The sequence below is a fragment of the Cynoglossus semilaevis genome, chromosome 20 (assembly GCF_000523025.1).
Source record: "Cynoglossus semilaevis isolate Cse_v1.0 chromosome 20, Cse_v1.0, whole genome shotgun sequence".
Lineage (NCBI taxonomy): Eukaryota > Metazoa > Chordata > Actinopteri > Pleuronectiformes > Cynoglossidae > Cynoglossus > Cynoglossus semilaevis.
This window is the reverse complement of record NC_024326.1, coordinates 2,178,572-2,192,904: the sequence shown is the minus strand read 5'-3', so window position 1 is coordinate 2,192,904 and position 14,333 is coordinate 2,178,572. Positions and strand designations below refer to the sequence as shown.

Below are 14,333 nucleotides of genomic sequence, written 5' to 3'. Positions count from 1 at the left end.
TTTCAGATGTAATATTAATTTTATTTAGTATGACTTATTTTTTATCTTTAAAATGATAGTCAAATAGTCACTTTTTAAAAAATACTAATTGTTATAAAAAATATTTTTTTACATTATTTATCATCAAAGTCCCTGATTATCAGGTCTATACGCGACATGAATGGGTCTTTAAAGAAATGCCAAAATATTAAGATGCCATTTACGCACTGTGCAAGAAATAATAATAATAGTAGTAAAAAAACTAATTATGAGAAAAAACTAGAAGATGCTAGAGAACGGTCAATTCGCTGATTCGGTCTTTAGAGAACAAAACTTTGATTTTACGCAGTAACGTATGGGCTGTCAGTTGCTGCGAGCTGGGGGGAGGTAAACAAGATGGCGACAACCTGAGAGGCAAGAGTAAAACGAAGAGTCAGAAAAAAATTACTCATATCCTGCAGGACCTATTTTGAAGATTTGTTTACCGTGGACCTCGACCTGAATAGGAATTTAAGGCTGAAGGGAAACGAGATTAACGCAGACACAGGTGAGAGACGGGGTTTAGTTATGATAACTAGCTAGCTATTCGCAATTTACATGGAATCTGAGCGGCAGTGCTAGCCAGTGGAACTCCGGTTAGCCGGGACTGTCGGGATCATTTTAATTTTGCTGGATGTCGGAGTAATGTCGCTGCTCCCTGGGGCTATTACAGCGCAATCCGACAGCTATGACTGCCTCGTTGTTTTGAAATGCTGCACCGGCAGTTGAAGCGAAGTTGGCTAACGCTTATGTAAAGGCACGGTAAAGTTGGCTCAGCTAACGCTGCAGCCACCGTTAGCTTCATTTGTGTGGAGCCTTGTTTGACTCATCCTCCCAACATCAATTTTTAGGGGGATAAATAATGACGCTGTTCAAATGCCTATTCAAACACCTAAACACCCAAAGCCTACTATTATCACTGACAACCAGCTGGAGACATAGTTTAATGTATTAAGCTCATTCAAGCAAGTGGTAGCTTACCAGCTAGCTCACAAAGATTGCAATGCTATTTCAAATTAAATCATTTTTATTTTATCCTTCATTGACAACAGTGTAAATCGTTTTCAATGTCACATGTGAACCCAGTGCGGTGTGAAGTGTATGTAAATATATTTTTCAAGGAAAATACTTAGAATTAACTGCTCTGTCATTGTATTGGTGTAACCTGCAGCTCTCTGTGTTAATATTTTTCTTGCCTTTTCTGTTGTTGAGGGCACATCACAACTGAATTGATTACCAACACGAAATAAACATAGTAGGTTTCAGTAATACAGCTTAGCAAGCTGCCATTAAAGCCCCAAAACAAAGAAGAGTGAAATGTGTGTTTAATGTTTTGTTGTTGTGTTGTTGATCAGTGCAGGCAACATCACTTAGGCTTATCCTGTTGTGATTCTCTGTCATAAAGCGTACATCTAGATCACTGCAGATTGACCCACGTATTTCCCTTGGCCCATGTAAAAAAATGAAGTGAATTAGTATAAAGGTATAATTCAGTTATGCAGTTTGTTTTCAGCGACTCATACATAATTTTCATTTGTTTGAGAAATATTGAGGTATTGAAATTAAATTAGTGTCAGCTCTTCTGATCTGTTTGGGAGCTTGGGGAGGTGATATTGTCTGTCAAAATGTTTACCAAAGAATGCTTACATAGTTCAGAAATGAGCGAAGGCCATGTGTGTGTTGTCATTAATGTTTGAATGACCCTCTTTTCAGGCACCGACTGTAGGAATCGTGGTGGTATGGAGGACACCTGAGCACGGCCCAACACAGCGGCTGGCTCAGTCCACTGCTCCCCTGGAGCTGGGCTGACTCCACAGTTTGCACTAATACTGCTGCATTTGTTTGGCTTGGGATCTGTGCTTGGATTTGGTCCAGTTCTTCACACTCTGTGTTCCGAGGAAAACTATGCTGTACAGCATGGAACTTCAACAAAAGTGCTGTGCTGCACAGCCTTAAAGGAAGACATCCACCTAAGGCAGAAGTGATATAGAGGTAATCTGCAGGAGAGAAGACTTTAGAATTAATTCTTTCCACCATGCTCAATAGAAAACAGTGACTGTAGACTTTAATGTTCCCCAATCCCCAATGCTCAGCCCTAATGTTTACAAATTAATCCCAGTGTCCTTCCTTAACCCTCAGACATGATTTTGCCTATTGTATTCATTATTCTCTAAGTTGGCCCTATTCCATATTTTGGAATCAAACTATACAGAGGGAGGTTGCCAGGAGGTTTCTCTCTGTTACATCGGCAGCTGTAGCTATTTGCAGACCTTTTCGCACAGAGGAATAATCTGTGGCTGCTGAACTTTCAGTCATGAGTACCGGGGAGCTGCATCACTTGGACTATGAAAATGAACTGATGGAAATGGATACTTTTATTCACCGCATTGACTCTACAGAAGTGATCTATCAGCCCCGGAGGAAGAGAGCAAAGCTGATAGGAAAGTATTTAATGGGGGATCTGCTGGGAGAGGGCTCCTATGGCAAAGTAAAAGAGATGCTGGACTCAGAGACACTTTGTCGCAGGGCTGTCAAGATACTGAAGAAGAAAAAGCTGAGGAGGATTCCTAATGGAGAGGCCAATGTAAAAAAGTAAGTTTTTGTCACCTTGGATTTCAGTCCATATTTTTTATTGCTGTGATGTTTCAGTCAAATAGTTTACTTATTCTATTCACAACATTCACACTTTAAATAATCCTAAATAAATCATCTCAGTCAGTCTGGGAAATTGTCTCTAAGTTCATCAGTACACTAACCGGCCATAAGATGATAACTGACAGACGTACTTAATGTTATGATTATTTTGAATTTCCATTGCACCTGTCACGGGGTGGGATATATTTTGCAGAACAGGAACCTTGCGCTATCAAAGTTGATGCATTAGAAGCAAAATAAAAATAGCGATTAGAAGATTTGAGCGTGTTTGATAAAGGCAGAGCTATGATTTCAGCACCACAGTCTAACCCAATGTTAAACACATGGACTATAATCAGACATTGTTTCTTGCCGCCCGGCAGGTTGAGACACTTACTTTAAACACTGATTTAATTGTTTTTCTGGTTAAGGTTGTTATGGAGGCGATAATTAGGTTGTGACAAGGCACTTCTGTTTAATGTGCAGAGTGGAAACCCAGGTAACTTTTTCTTTTATCAGTGGTTTAAGTCTTGATTTGACTGACTTCCTTTAAGTGTCTAAACCTGTGTATTGTGACTTGTGTCAAAACGAATGCGACTTCAAATCACACTGTAGTTTATTTAATATTACTGCAGTCATCAGCCTGTTCCAATTATAGATAAGGGTTTAGAAAGCTGTCAAAATTAATTCACACAGGGGGAGAAGAGTGGAAAGACGTCCCTTTTCAATGTAGTGTAAAATAGAGCAAAAGAACAACCAGAACCAGAAAAGACACAAAAGGAACACATTTGTTACCACACTTGTACGTTGTCCCATATTCTAAGCATTGGCCACCAATATTGGCAGTCTTTTTATATATAAGAACAAATTGTCAATTTTAGTAAGACACTCCTCAGTCCAAGAACTGTTTCACTGAACTGCTCAGACCACACCATGCAGTTGAGCTGTCATTTACATGTGGCCTCTTATTCACGTATGCGCAGCTTCCATGATTCATACTCTGTTTTCCTTTTAAAAGGATTGAAATTTTCTTGCTCTAAATTATGTACTTTTTGGAAAATAGAGAACTAAAAACCAGTTACTATAAAAGACCATTATGACCTACTCTTTTGTCACAGTATCAAACATTCTTCTGTAAAAATGTTCCTCCTGTCCAGTCATGTTATTTTCACACCGGTGCATCACAACAACTGAGTCATGCTCCCTGAGGCGTGTGTCTGCATGGCTCCCCCTTAATAATGAATGAGAATCTGTTATACGTCATATATGTACGCAAGACAATGTTTTGGTAGCTATTTATATTCAGAAGTCACATCCTACATAGACAATAAGCAATAAAACCCTAAATCGTAGGACTTTTCTTGTGAAAACAGTGGAATTTTTTTGTGTCCGTTTTAAAGATGGCTGAGATTCAGCATCTTGTCAACAGCTGCAGATTTCCCCCCAGTGTCTGTGCAGAAAATAATTAAAGTGAGGCCTGACTGACTCATAGTTGGGGCCATTTTAAGCATGTGCTTCGCTGAGATAATGTGAAGTGTAAAGATTACTAACTGAAGGTAGAGGCTGGATGTAAGCAGCAGGTCGAGAAAGAACAATGACATATAGAACAACAGTTTTGCAATAGACTAATCATTAGACATTATACTGTAATTCAAGGAAACTAAAATTATTATTTTTATATTTTTCCTTTCTAGAGAGCATAATACAGTTTGTGCACTTTCAGTGAAATTTTTAATTTAGAGACTTTTTAGAATGATCTCCAGCCTACAAATGCAAGAGACCATTACAAATTTAGTGAAATCATGGCTATGGCAAGTAGAAAACAAAATTTACTAAATTAATCAACATAATTATAGGCTCATGTAACTCAGCATTAGACTGAATGCTGTAAGAGTAACAGTAGCTATCACAAAACAGACTCCGCTTGCAGAATCCCATGACCTCATTGGTCTCTTCTGACGTAAAAAGTCATCCTCTGTTTCTGTGTATTAGCTTTTTTTTTATTATTATTTTTATCAGTTACTTTTGGTTGTGAGTGTTTTTTTGTTTTTTCAGCCAGAGCAATCTAGATCTGTGATCCTGTGAAAGTTTGTCATAAGACCCCCAGCTTTGCCGATAGCCTCTCTGTTCAGCATTCTTGTCGGTCCAACTCTCCTCTGTTTTCCAGAGAAGCTGTGCAGACGGGTGTGCTTATACGGGCATTGACTGAGTAATCGCACTTCTGTTTCTACAGCAACCACTCAAAAACACGTGCCCTTGTTTGGAATGACAGGAGGGCACACAGACATGCAAACATAGACGGACAGCTGAGAACTAGTCCCAGTCACTAGACCGGCTCATTGGAGATGCAGTGTTTGATATAAGTTATCTGTAGTTCCTCTGAGTTCCCTCAGCCGTCGTATCACTAAGTGATTAAATCCTTTTAAGCTCTGCAGTCCACGGGCCTTGAAAACACAATATCCATCTGGGCACTTTAGAAGAGAGACTGCAGAGAGACTGCAGCAGTAACGGAGCCTTCAGTGGCAGCGCTGGTTTCTAATTTGAAGACAACAAGCAAAACACACTTACTGCTAGGCCTATGGATTTGAATCCACAAGATTTTCTCAAAGAAAATCCAAGTCTGTGTTTCAGTATGTCCTGGTATTCATTTTGGTGCTATATGTCATGGCTGATCTAATTGCTTTATTAACAACTACTGAATACTGAATTGGTTTGTATTTTGTCAGTCTTTTAGTACTTTTCACAGCAATATCAAAGATTATGTAACATTCTGCTCATTGCTTCTTTGTGTTTTCTTTTTGTTTTCAGAGAGATTCAGCTGCTAAGAAGACTCCAGCACAAAAATGTGATTCAGCTGGTGGACGTCCTGTACAATGAGGAGAAGCAGAAAATATATCCACTTTCTTATATAAACGTTTCTCTGACAAAAGTGCAAATTAAGTGTTTTTTTTAATGATTTCTGTTGGTAGTGAAGCTTTTTATGACTTTTTTTATTGTTAGCCAATAGCTCTCTCTCATTGATTCAAATTATTCAGTGCAAATCCCCCTTGACTCCTGACTTACGTATATGGTGATGGAGTATTGCGTTTGTGGGATGCAGGAAATGTTGGACAGCGTCCCAGAGAAAAGATTTCCAGTATTTCAAGCTCACGGGTAAGGCTGTTCTTTCTCTCCTTCTCCCTCTCTGCCCCCTCCCTCTCTCATTCCCTCTCTCCACTCTCTTCCTATTACTCCCTCCATCTGCTATTTTTAGCTTGAACTTATCTGCAGCCTTTGCTCCATGTCCAAGTTTAGGTCCCAGACCTAACAGCGGAGTCTCTACTGTAAAATAACTGGCGGTGGATTGTGTTAATGTGTGGTCGCTGCAGAAAACACCACCCAAGATAAATCACCACGTGTGATAAAGGCTTTTAAAGCTGTAGTAATAAAATATCCTGAGATACTGATTGTCATCTTGGTTTATTTCTCTCTGCAGGTACTTTTGCCAGCTCTTAGATGGCCTTGAATATTTGCACAGCCAGGGAATAGTTCACAAAGACATTAAACCAGGAAATCTGCTGCTGACTACAGATGGGGCCCTTAAAATCTCTGACCTGGGAGTAGCAGAGGTGAGCCTCTCAAATCAGATTCGTTCACTTCATTCACAGCTAAGCGCAGCCACTCTTTATGACCGTTGTGTTCTGCGTTTTTCAGGCCCTTCATCCGTTTGCAGAGGACGACACATGTCGCACCAGTCAGGGCTCTCCTGCCTTCCAGCCCCCAGAGATTGCTAATGGACTGGACACCTTTTCAGGGTTTAAAGTAGACATTTGGTCTGCAGGTGTAACACTGTGAGTCCCCACTACTAAATTCATAGCATTTTAAGGACTGTATTTCAGACCCTGGCATTTGACACCTACCTCCTTCTATTCAGATACAACATCACAACAAGTCTGTATCCATTCGAGGGCGACAACATCTACAAACTATTTGAAAACATTGGAAAAGGAGACTACACTATTCCTGAGGAGTGTGGACCGCTCCTCTCAGACCTGCTCCGAGGTGAGTGTGCAGAGCTCAAACACTCAGACTTCACTGCCAAGATGCTAACTTATACATGAATTAACTTAACCAAACTACGGTAATTAGTCTCTTCTTCACGGTGTTACCTACACATGTATAAACAAACAATATATGTGTTTAACATTCCACACTGATTAGCTTAATTAAAGTTAAACTGGAGAGCAAATTCCAAGGAAATCCCTGGTACAGTGGCAGCTGTGATCCTTTCTGAATGTCCAGCAGGTGGTGCTGTGATACAGAGCACAGACGCTGCGAGTTTTTTGAGTAGGGAAGTTTCCTCCGAATTGTAGAAACCCCTCCAGCCGCTGACGTAGGTTCCATTGATCCCCAGCCAGCAGTAGAATAATAAACACATCATAGTGAGGTATTGGTTTTCCTGTGTGGGATGCTGGGAGAATGCTGATGGAGAGACAGAGGGTGGATAAACAGATAGACAGGCAGAATGATAAGGTAATCTGGTTTACACCTCCTAAGATAGATCCTTTTTTCACAGCATCAGTCCAAAGTGCAGTTTTGTCCTCTGGTGGTGTTTACTAAACCCACGGTGCAGTCAGTTTGCATCAACATTTCAATGAATAGCTGTGGAGAGAAGGTGCTGTGAATACCAGTGAACAGACTTCATCAAATGTGCGACCACGAACAGGAAATACTCATTATGTTGCTGTTCTAAACCATCGAGCATCTGCACCTTCGCTATGTATGATTGTGTGCGTGCGTGCGTGTGTGCCCGTGCGCGTGTGATGACGCAGCATTTGAGAGCTAGCCCCTCCATAATTACACAGTCTAAAATAAGCCCAGCGCTACAAAAGGTGTCCTTTAGCAGGCACAGCACTACTATCAGCAGTCTGCATGCTGTCGTCCTCTGTCCTACTGTGAGACATTTACATTATTAGGTGTGGATCAGTGCTGCATCACCACTGCCTTATCACTCTGGCACTTAGCATTTCTCACACTCAGCACATACTAACACGCACACACACATTCTTTGTTGCTTTAGAACAGCTGTTAGTTTCTCCTCATTTTCAGGATTTTCCGACCCCACATTATTGACAGTTGAAGCTTCACAGGAAGCCTGACTCACTGTGTCACATTTCCTACTGCTGGTTAGACCACGTTGGATGCTTCGTGAATTGTCAGGTTAATTGACTGAATTTCAAATGAATGTGTTTCATCAGGAATGCTCGAGTACGACCCAGTGAAGAGGTTTTCCATACAGAACATAAGGCAACACAAGTGAGTGTTTCAGTGTGTTATATTTTAATAACTTGTGTCAAAGTAATGACGGTTGAACTTTGTTGGGTTTTTTTTGTACCTATGACTGTGGACATGATGATGTGGAGTCTAGTGCACCAACTTGTTGACCAACTGGTGACTCATCAGCTACTAAATAATTCAACATTTTTGTCTGTATTTTTTTTCTGTGGTTTCATCTAAATGTTTTTCCCTGCTCCTTTGTTTTTGCTCTGTGAAGTAGGAATGTAAAGATTTTAAGACCTTTTTTACTGTTCTTTCTTTATTTTGTTGAACTAATACTTAGGTCAATTACTTAATTAATATTTAGAATTAATTTAGCATAATAGTCTGGGATATTTGGTGGACTCATATTCATCTTCTCATCTCTCTCTGCCTCTGTCAGCTGGGTGCGTAAGAAACACCCCCCATCTGAGCCCCCTGTGCCCTTCCCTGCCAGCGCGGAGAGCAGGGACCCTTGGCGGAGCATGACTGTGGTGCCCTACTTAGAGGACCTACATGGCTACACGGAGGAGGATGATGACGAACTCTACGATGGAGAGGATGAAATCATCTACACTCAGGACTTCACAATGCCAGGTGAGCTGCAGCCACTGCTCCTGTTTTGTTGTTGTTTTTAAAGTGCACTTTTTATTTGAGCTCTCTGTCCTTTCACTCAAAATATCATTACTAGTGCTGTGCAACATAAGGGGTTACTTAAAAGACACGCATCTTTGTAGTAAATTTCAGTAAATTTGTAGTGTTTTTCCGATGGCTGTGACTTTGTTCATACTCACTGTTTTTTTTACTATTCTAATTAATTCCAACTCAATTATCTGATCAAGTTCTACTTTCTCAAAGTGGAAAAACACAAATATTTGCTGATGATTACAATGACAATTATATATATATATTTTTTTTTTTTTTTTTTTTTGTGCTACTCTTGACATTTTTTCCAATTCTTTCAGATCTTTTCTCTGTTGCTAGGTAACAGCTGGCACTAATAAGTGCAGTATTCAGGTTTTTTGTGTCGAAACATGGTGTTCCACATGAAAAAAAATGGCGCTGCAGAACATGAATGAAGTGCTCTAAAAATAGATCGAGTGATTGAAATGGCTGTGCTGTGGGCGTATGAATGGCACCGAGGCTTGAAGAGAGCCTGGTTTGAACACCATGACGTGTTTATGTGGAAAAAGTTACGGCTTGACCTGCGCTTCGTTTCTTTATTTTAGCAGCACCCACATCTGACATTACAACAATGTACGACTTAACATTTACATAACATTTCTCTTAGAGTTGAGGTTCTGTCTTATTTGGACCAGACTGTTGATTCGATGCAGAATTTAATAATAAATAACTTAAAATGTTAAAAATGGAATGGAGGCAAAAACAATGAAGTCTACCTTCTTATTTTTTTTCCTCAGCTATCCTCCTGTTATTGTATGTGGCTGTGAAGAATTTCTTATTCTTATCAAAGCTGACATTTTGCTGGTGTTGCTAAAAGAAATGTGCTCTTTAACAGTTCTTTAAAGGAAAACATGTCAACAGTTTTCACAGCAGCAGGTCTGGGGTGATTTCCTTTATGCTCACTCATGTCTTTACCTGACACTGGATCAATAACAGCTGCCACGTCAGCTCTTTTGTGGAAGTGTGACCAATTTGTCCTGCGTCTCCATTCAGGACAAGTGACCGAGGATCACCAGGATCAGGGGATCGCCGATCACAGTCCTTCCGTAGCAAAGCCAGTCTGTGTGAATGGAACAGAGAGCAGCGCTCTGAACAGCAAGGCCAAAGCCGAGCGCCGGTCCTCCTCCTCGTCCAACCCGTCACGCAAAGGAGTCTCTGCAGCCAGCAAGATCCGTAAGCTCTCCACGTGCAAACAGCAATGACCTCCTCTGCTGTGTCCTCATCATCAACACACCTGGTGAGTGGCTGTAAATACTGCCTGTATTTCAGGCTTTACTTGACTACTGTGTGACACCTGGTCACAACTAGTGATGCCTGCAGACCGTGTTCTCTTCTCAACTCGTTAATTATACGTGCGCTCTGTGTGGACTTACTTGACTCAATATAGACGTGCAAAAGACGCCATGGTTGAACTGTGCAACAAGTACTCTGATATGAGATAGTCCACCTGGTGACTTCATGAACTACAGATGCTGCTTTCTATTTAAACTTCCATGATTTTATTTATAATGGTTAATACAAATGTCAATAAAATTGTGTATGAATCCAACATTTTCTGAACTAAGAAATGTACAGTGTAGGACTTTAGGTTTGACTTGGCGTAGGTTTCTTGTGTCACGTGCTGCTGCAGACCCTTCTCTGTTTTTTTTAGTGTAAAAACTCCACACAGATGACATGAGAACTGCGCGAGGCTAATGAGGGTCTGACAAGGACATGCAGTGAGCTGATGTTGTTGCAGCAGCAGCATCCTGGTTTACAGCAAGTCACGCAAATCTGAGTGATGGCTTTGTCTTATGGCCTGATCCATAAGACAATCCTGGAATTCTGGCCGACATCAGTCCGATCTGGCTGTACAGAATAGTACTGGACCGCCCTAACTATATTCAGAATGTTTTGTCATGGTCTGGAAAAGTCTCACTCCAGGGAGGGAAATTATAAACATGTCCAAATGAGAGTTTGTTTTGGCACCAAATGTCCTGGTGATGGAGATCAGGAGGAATGTTAGATGAATTTAAAAGGAAGTCTGAGTCCTTCACATTCTGACCGGTGTTGACCTCACATCTGTGAGTGAGTTAAAACTGACTCCCACCAGATAAGACTGAAGGCTGTAATGATACCAGAAGGTTGTTTCAGAAAGTATCATCTGCACTTGTTTTAATCCTATTATAGAGGAGAAAGAGCTTTGTGATTCTCACTGAGGTTAAGAAGAGTTCTGAAATGAAAAGTCCTTTGGTTGAAACATTATAATAAAACGATAACGAAGGCCCAGATAATGCCATTTAAGGGGTAAAATAAGGAGGGATTGCATAAGGCAGAGATCCAGAAATGTACATCAGGCAGAGGGAGGAGGAGGTGGAGGAGGAGGAAGAGGGAAGGAGAATTTCTGTTGATATTCACAAGCAGAGCTGTGACTCACCAGCGCTTCACAAATGCACACATCAGTTTTCTGAATGCAGTCATAACGACTGGATCAGGAAAGGTCCTGTCCTGGCAGGTTTATCTTGATTATTTGCTAACAGGAGGCGATAGTGGAAACTCTTTTATGACACAAATGCACTCGCTAAATGAACAGGTCATCATCCTGGTTTTTCCCAGTTCCCTCCTACGATGTGCTCTTTAAATCTCACACATACAAACCACTCAGGACATTAGGCAGTTTGTCACGGCTGCAGTGCAGAGGAGACGCTGTATATTCATGTGTTGAGTCGATGACTCACCCAGGAGGAGATAAAGTGGACTGTGGGATGTTTGCCTCTCTGCTTTTTTTTTTTTCCATCCAGTGGATTTGTCCTCTCCATTAGCAGCACCAGCGTGTCGCTCTCTTGTTGAGTCCCGTTCGTCACTGATATCTCACGGGAAACCTTTGGCCCGGCTCTACGAGAGCGGCTAAAAATAAAGCACCGTCCGCAGAAAGTTTACATTTTGTCATCTGTCTTTGTCTCCCTAAGGTTTACTTGTCCCTGTCCTGTGTCTGGACTGCTCACTGTTGTGAGAGGAAACCTGCTGACGTTATTACTCCTGTACCTCCTTGGACCACTGGTCTGCCAAGTCTTTTGGAGAACTGTTCTAGGTGACGGAGGAGAAGGACGGAGAGAAATGTTCTTTTATGGCACTGGCTGTGAATTGGTGTTTTTTTTTTTTTTATTTTTTTTTTTTTTTATTTTTTTTTTTTTCTTTTTTTTTTTTCATTTTCTTTTCTTTCTTGCAATTTGGCTCTTTTTAGCCCTTTTCATCCAGTCTCCTCATCCTCTGATCCTCCCTCCTCCCCTTTTGAGAAAACCCAGTGATGCACTGGATATTAAAAACACCATCATCACATACACACCCTTCTGGGTTTTTTTGTTTTGTTTTTTCTTAGAGAACCGTTTGGCCGTTTTTAAGACACATTGTGATGTGTAAAAGAATTAAAGAGAAAAAGATGACATGTTATGAATAATTCTATATTTAAATCTGTGATGAGAATACTTATAGTCCTCTACTACTACCATCATAAAAACTGCATGCTGTACAGAGTTGGAAGGAAGGGAAAGACAGACTGAAGCCTTCAGATCCACTGCTGACCTGTTGGGGAGGATTTTAGATTTCCATTTAGTTTTTTTTCTGTTCCCAATGAATATTTTTTAATTATTATTTATATAAAATATGTCCTAAACTTGCTCTTTTGTTGAATGATCTTTAATGTCTAACCTGGCGTTGAGAGTATGTTTATTTTGCAATACACGGTGAATGATTTATACCCTGTTTTATTTTTTACCTTCTTCCCCCGACAGTTTTTTTTTGGGGGGAAGTGATGATACGGTGTGTCACCGCAATCACCCGGCCTCACTTTTGTCAGATGTGCCGATCACATCAGTGGGAGCTCTGCCTCCGTCTTGCGCAGCCAGGCCCATCATCAGCTCCTCGCTGGGAATAGATCAGAGATCTGTCAGGTGAGTCACCACTCTGAGGGTGGAGGAGAGAGCGGCGCTGCTCACGTCAGTAAGGTCTACAGAGAGCTTCGCTGTTTAACAGCACGCACACACTGCTACAAAAAGAAAGCGAGATGCCTGGTGGTATAAAGACTATTTCAACAGTGTGATTGGTATTTGATGATGATGAAGCTCCTGATGTTGTGTACTGATACTGCGACATGGATGACCAACGTTACTGCTCTTTAAAGTCCAGATTTTCTTGGTTAGGAAAATTGCCATACACTCCGCTTGGCTCTGATGAAAATAAAAATTAATTCATTATTTAGATCAAGGACAAAGATGAAATCAAATACAAAAAAGAACTATGGATGAACTACGGAATTCGGCCCCACAGTCTCCATGGTGACGTCCTACGTCGTAAAAGACATCTGTCCACTCTAGGAATCTCACTACCACAGAATAGATCATTCAGATTGGATTATTTTTCAATCTAAAACTTCTTAAATATAACACTATTTGCTGGGTCTTGAAAAGCAAGATCTGACTTAAAAAACATTTGTGATTTAAATGCAATAAATGAAATGATAATTTACAGGCAGCCATGGGTTGAGTTCAGATATTTTCAGAAAAAATGTGCTTCTTGGTGAAAAAAAAAACTCAGTGGAAACGCATTTTTTAGGCGCTCTATCAATGTCATTTTTAAGTGACTGTTCCTTGTATTTGATTGAATGCAGAGATCGGTGAGTCGATCGACTGCTGCTGTCAGAGTCTCAGCAGCTTTAACTGTGAAAGCCTGACAGGCCGACGTGAGTCACTTGTAGTGACCCTGTCTGTTGTTCAGCTGAAGAGTCCCAGCAGTGACAGAACACTTAGTCCCGTGTCTGCACTGCTGGTTAACAAGGACGGGAAACTAAATGAATTATTAGGACAACACACACACACACACATAAATCAATGCTATGTTGTTTTTATATTCCGAGTATCCCATGATATTTGTACTCGTTTGGTGCTTCAGTCACACACCATCTAAGGATCTGTTTTTTCTCTTACATTTTCATAATTGTTGTCCGTCCTAACAGTAAATACAGACACAGATGCTGTCATGTACACGTGGACCCTCACGGGGATACAGACAAGGACACTTGAGGAGGAAGTAGTTCAAGAAAATGACATTATTGAGTGACAGGAAGTCGATCATTATGGTTCCTCACATCAAAGTGCTCTTCTTGTTAAGTTCAACTGTACAGTATACACACACATGGTTGGGAAAAATGTCAGCATGCTGAAGTCTCACAGTTGAATCTAAAAATAGTCACGTTCTCTAAAGATGGATTTCAAATATCTGAGTCTCTTGTGAAATGTGGATCGTCTGTGTAGTTGCTAATAAAAACATTGAGGGGCTTCACATCTCACAGTGGAATTTTAGGTCTGAATGGAAGCGACTGGCCGTCCACAGAGTATCTGTCCTGTACAATCCATGTCAGAGCATCTTTTTGGAGTAACGGCTGTAATGTTGTCAAAGCCAAAGTCGAGAAAATGATGACGTTGTAAACGATTACCTCTAAGTCCATTGTCTATAGTACAGACTGTGTCCTATCTGGTTGAGTCCTTGGACAGGTGTTAGGTGGGGCTGAAGCCGGGTGAGGCGGTGTGAGACACGGTGAGCACCTGCTCTGACCCTCTCTGGCTGAGCTTTTCTGCACTGCGCAGGCCACCGTAGAGCCTCTCTTCAACAGATTGGACCAGCTTGTCTGAAAGAGCGGCGTATGCCTCCGATAAGAGCACCTGACT

At 41.0% G+C, this 14,333-nt stretch overlaps 2 protein-coding genes across 4 annotated transcripts in view; one reads left to right on the top strand and one right to left on the bottom strand.

Annotated features, from left to right (window-relative positions):
* Window positions 1-196: 196 nt before the first annotated feature.
* Window positions 197-11,773, top strand: stk11 (serine/threonine kinase 11). The gene is made up of 11 exons (XM_025066299.1): window positions 197-526; window positions 1,732-2,610; window positions 5,461-5,544; window positions 5,716-5,805; window positions 6,128-6,260; window positions 6,346-6,482; window positions 6,566-6,693; window positions 7,890-7,947; window positions 8,351-8,544; window positions 9,625-9,868; window positions 11,580-11,773. Exons 2-10 carry the CDS (start codon window positions 2,333-2,335, stop codon window positions 9,831-9,833), a joined length of 1,311 nt encoding a protein of 436 aa, XP_024922067.1. The 5' UTR covers window positions 197-526; window positions 1,732-2,332; the 3' UTR covers window positions 9,834-9,868; window positions 11,580-11,773.
* A 1,720-nt stretch (window positions 11,774-13,493) lies between these two features.
* Window positions 13,494-14,333, bottom strand: part of cbarpa (CACN subunit beta associated regulatory protein a) — a 12,440-nt gene continuing 11,600 nt past the window's right edge. For all 3 annotated transcript variants that reach the window (XM_025066278.1, XM_025066280.1, XM_025066279.1), the window contains one exon: window positions 13,494-14,312. In XM_025066278.1, the coding sequence (XP_024922046.1) occupies window positions 14,163-14,312 (150 nt within the window). In that variant the 3' untranslated portion in view covers window positions 13,494-14,162. The remainder of the gene's footprint in view (window positions 14,313-14,333) is intronic.

Coding starts and splice junctions, on each gene's coding strand:
- stk11 (XM_025066299.1), top strand. CDS start 2,333: ATGAGTACCGGGGAGCTGCATCACTTGGACTATGAAAATGAACTGATG. Junction 2,611..5,460: donor GGAGAGGCCAATGTAAAAAA/GTAAGTTTTTGT, acceptor TTTTGTTTTCAG/AGAGATTCAGCTGCTAAGAA. Junction 7,948..8,350: donor CAGAACATAAGGCAACACAA/GTGAGTGTTTCA, acceptor TGCCTCTGTCAG/CTGGGTGCGTAAGAAACACC.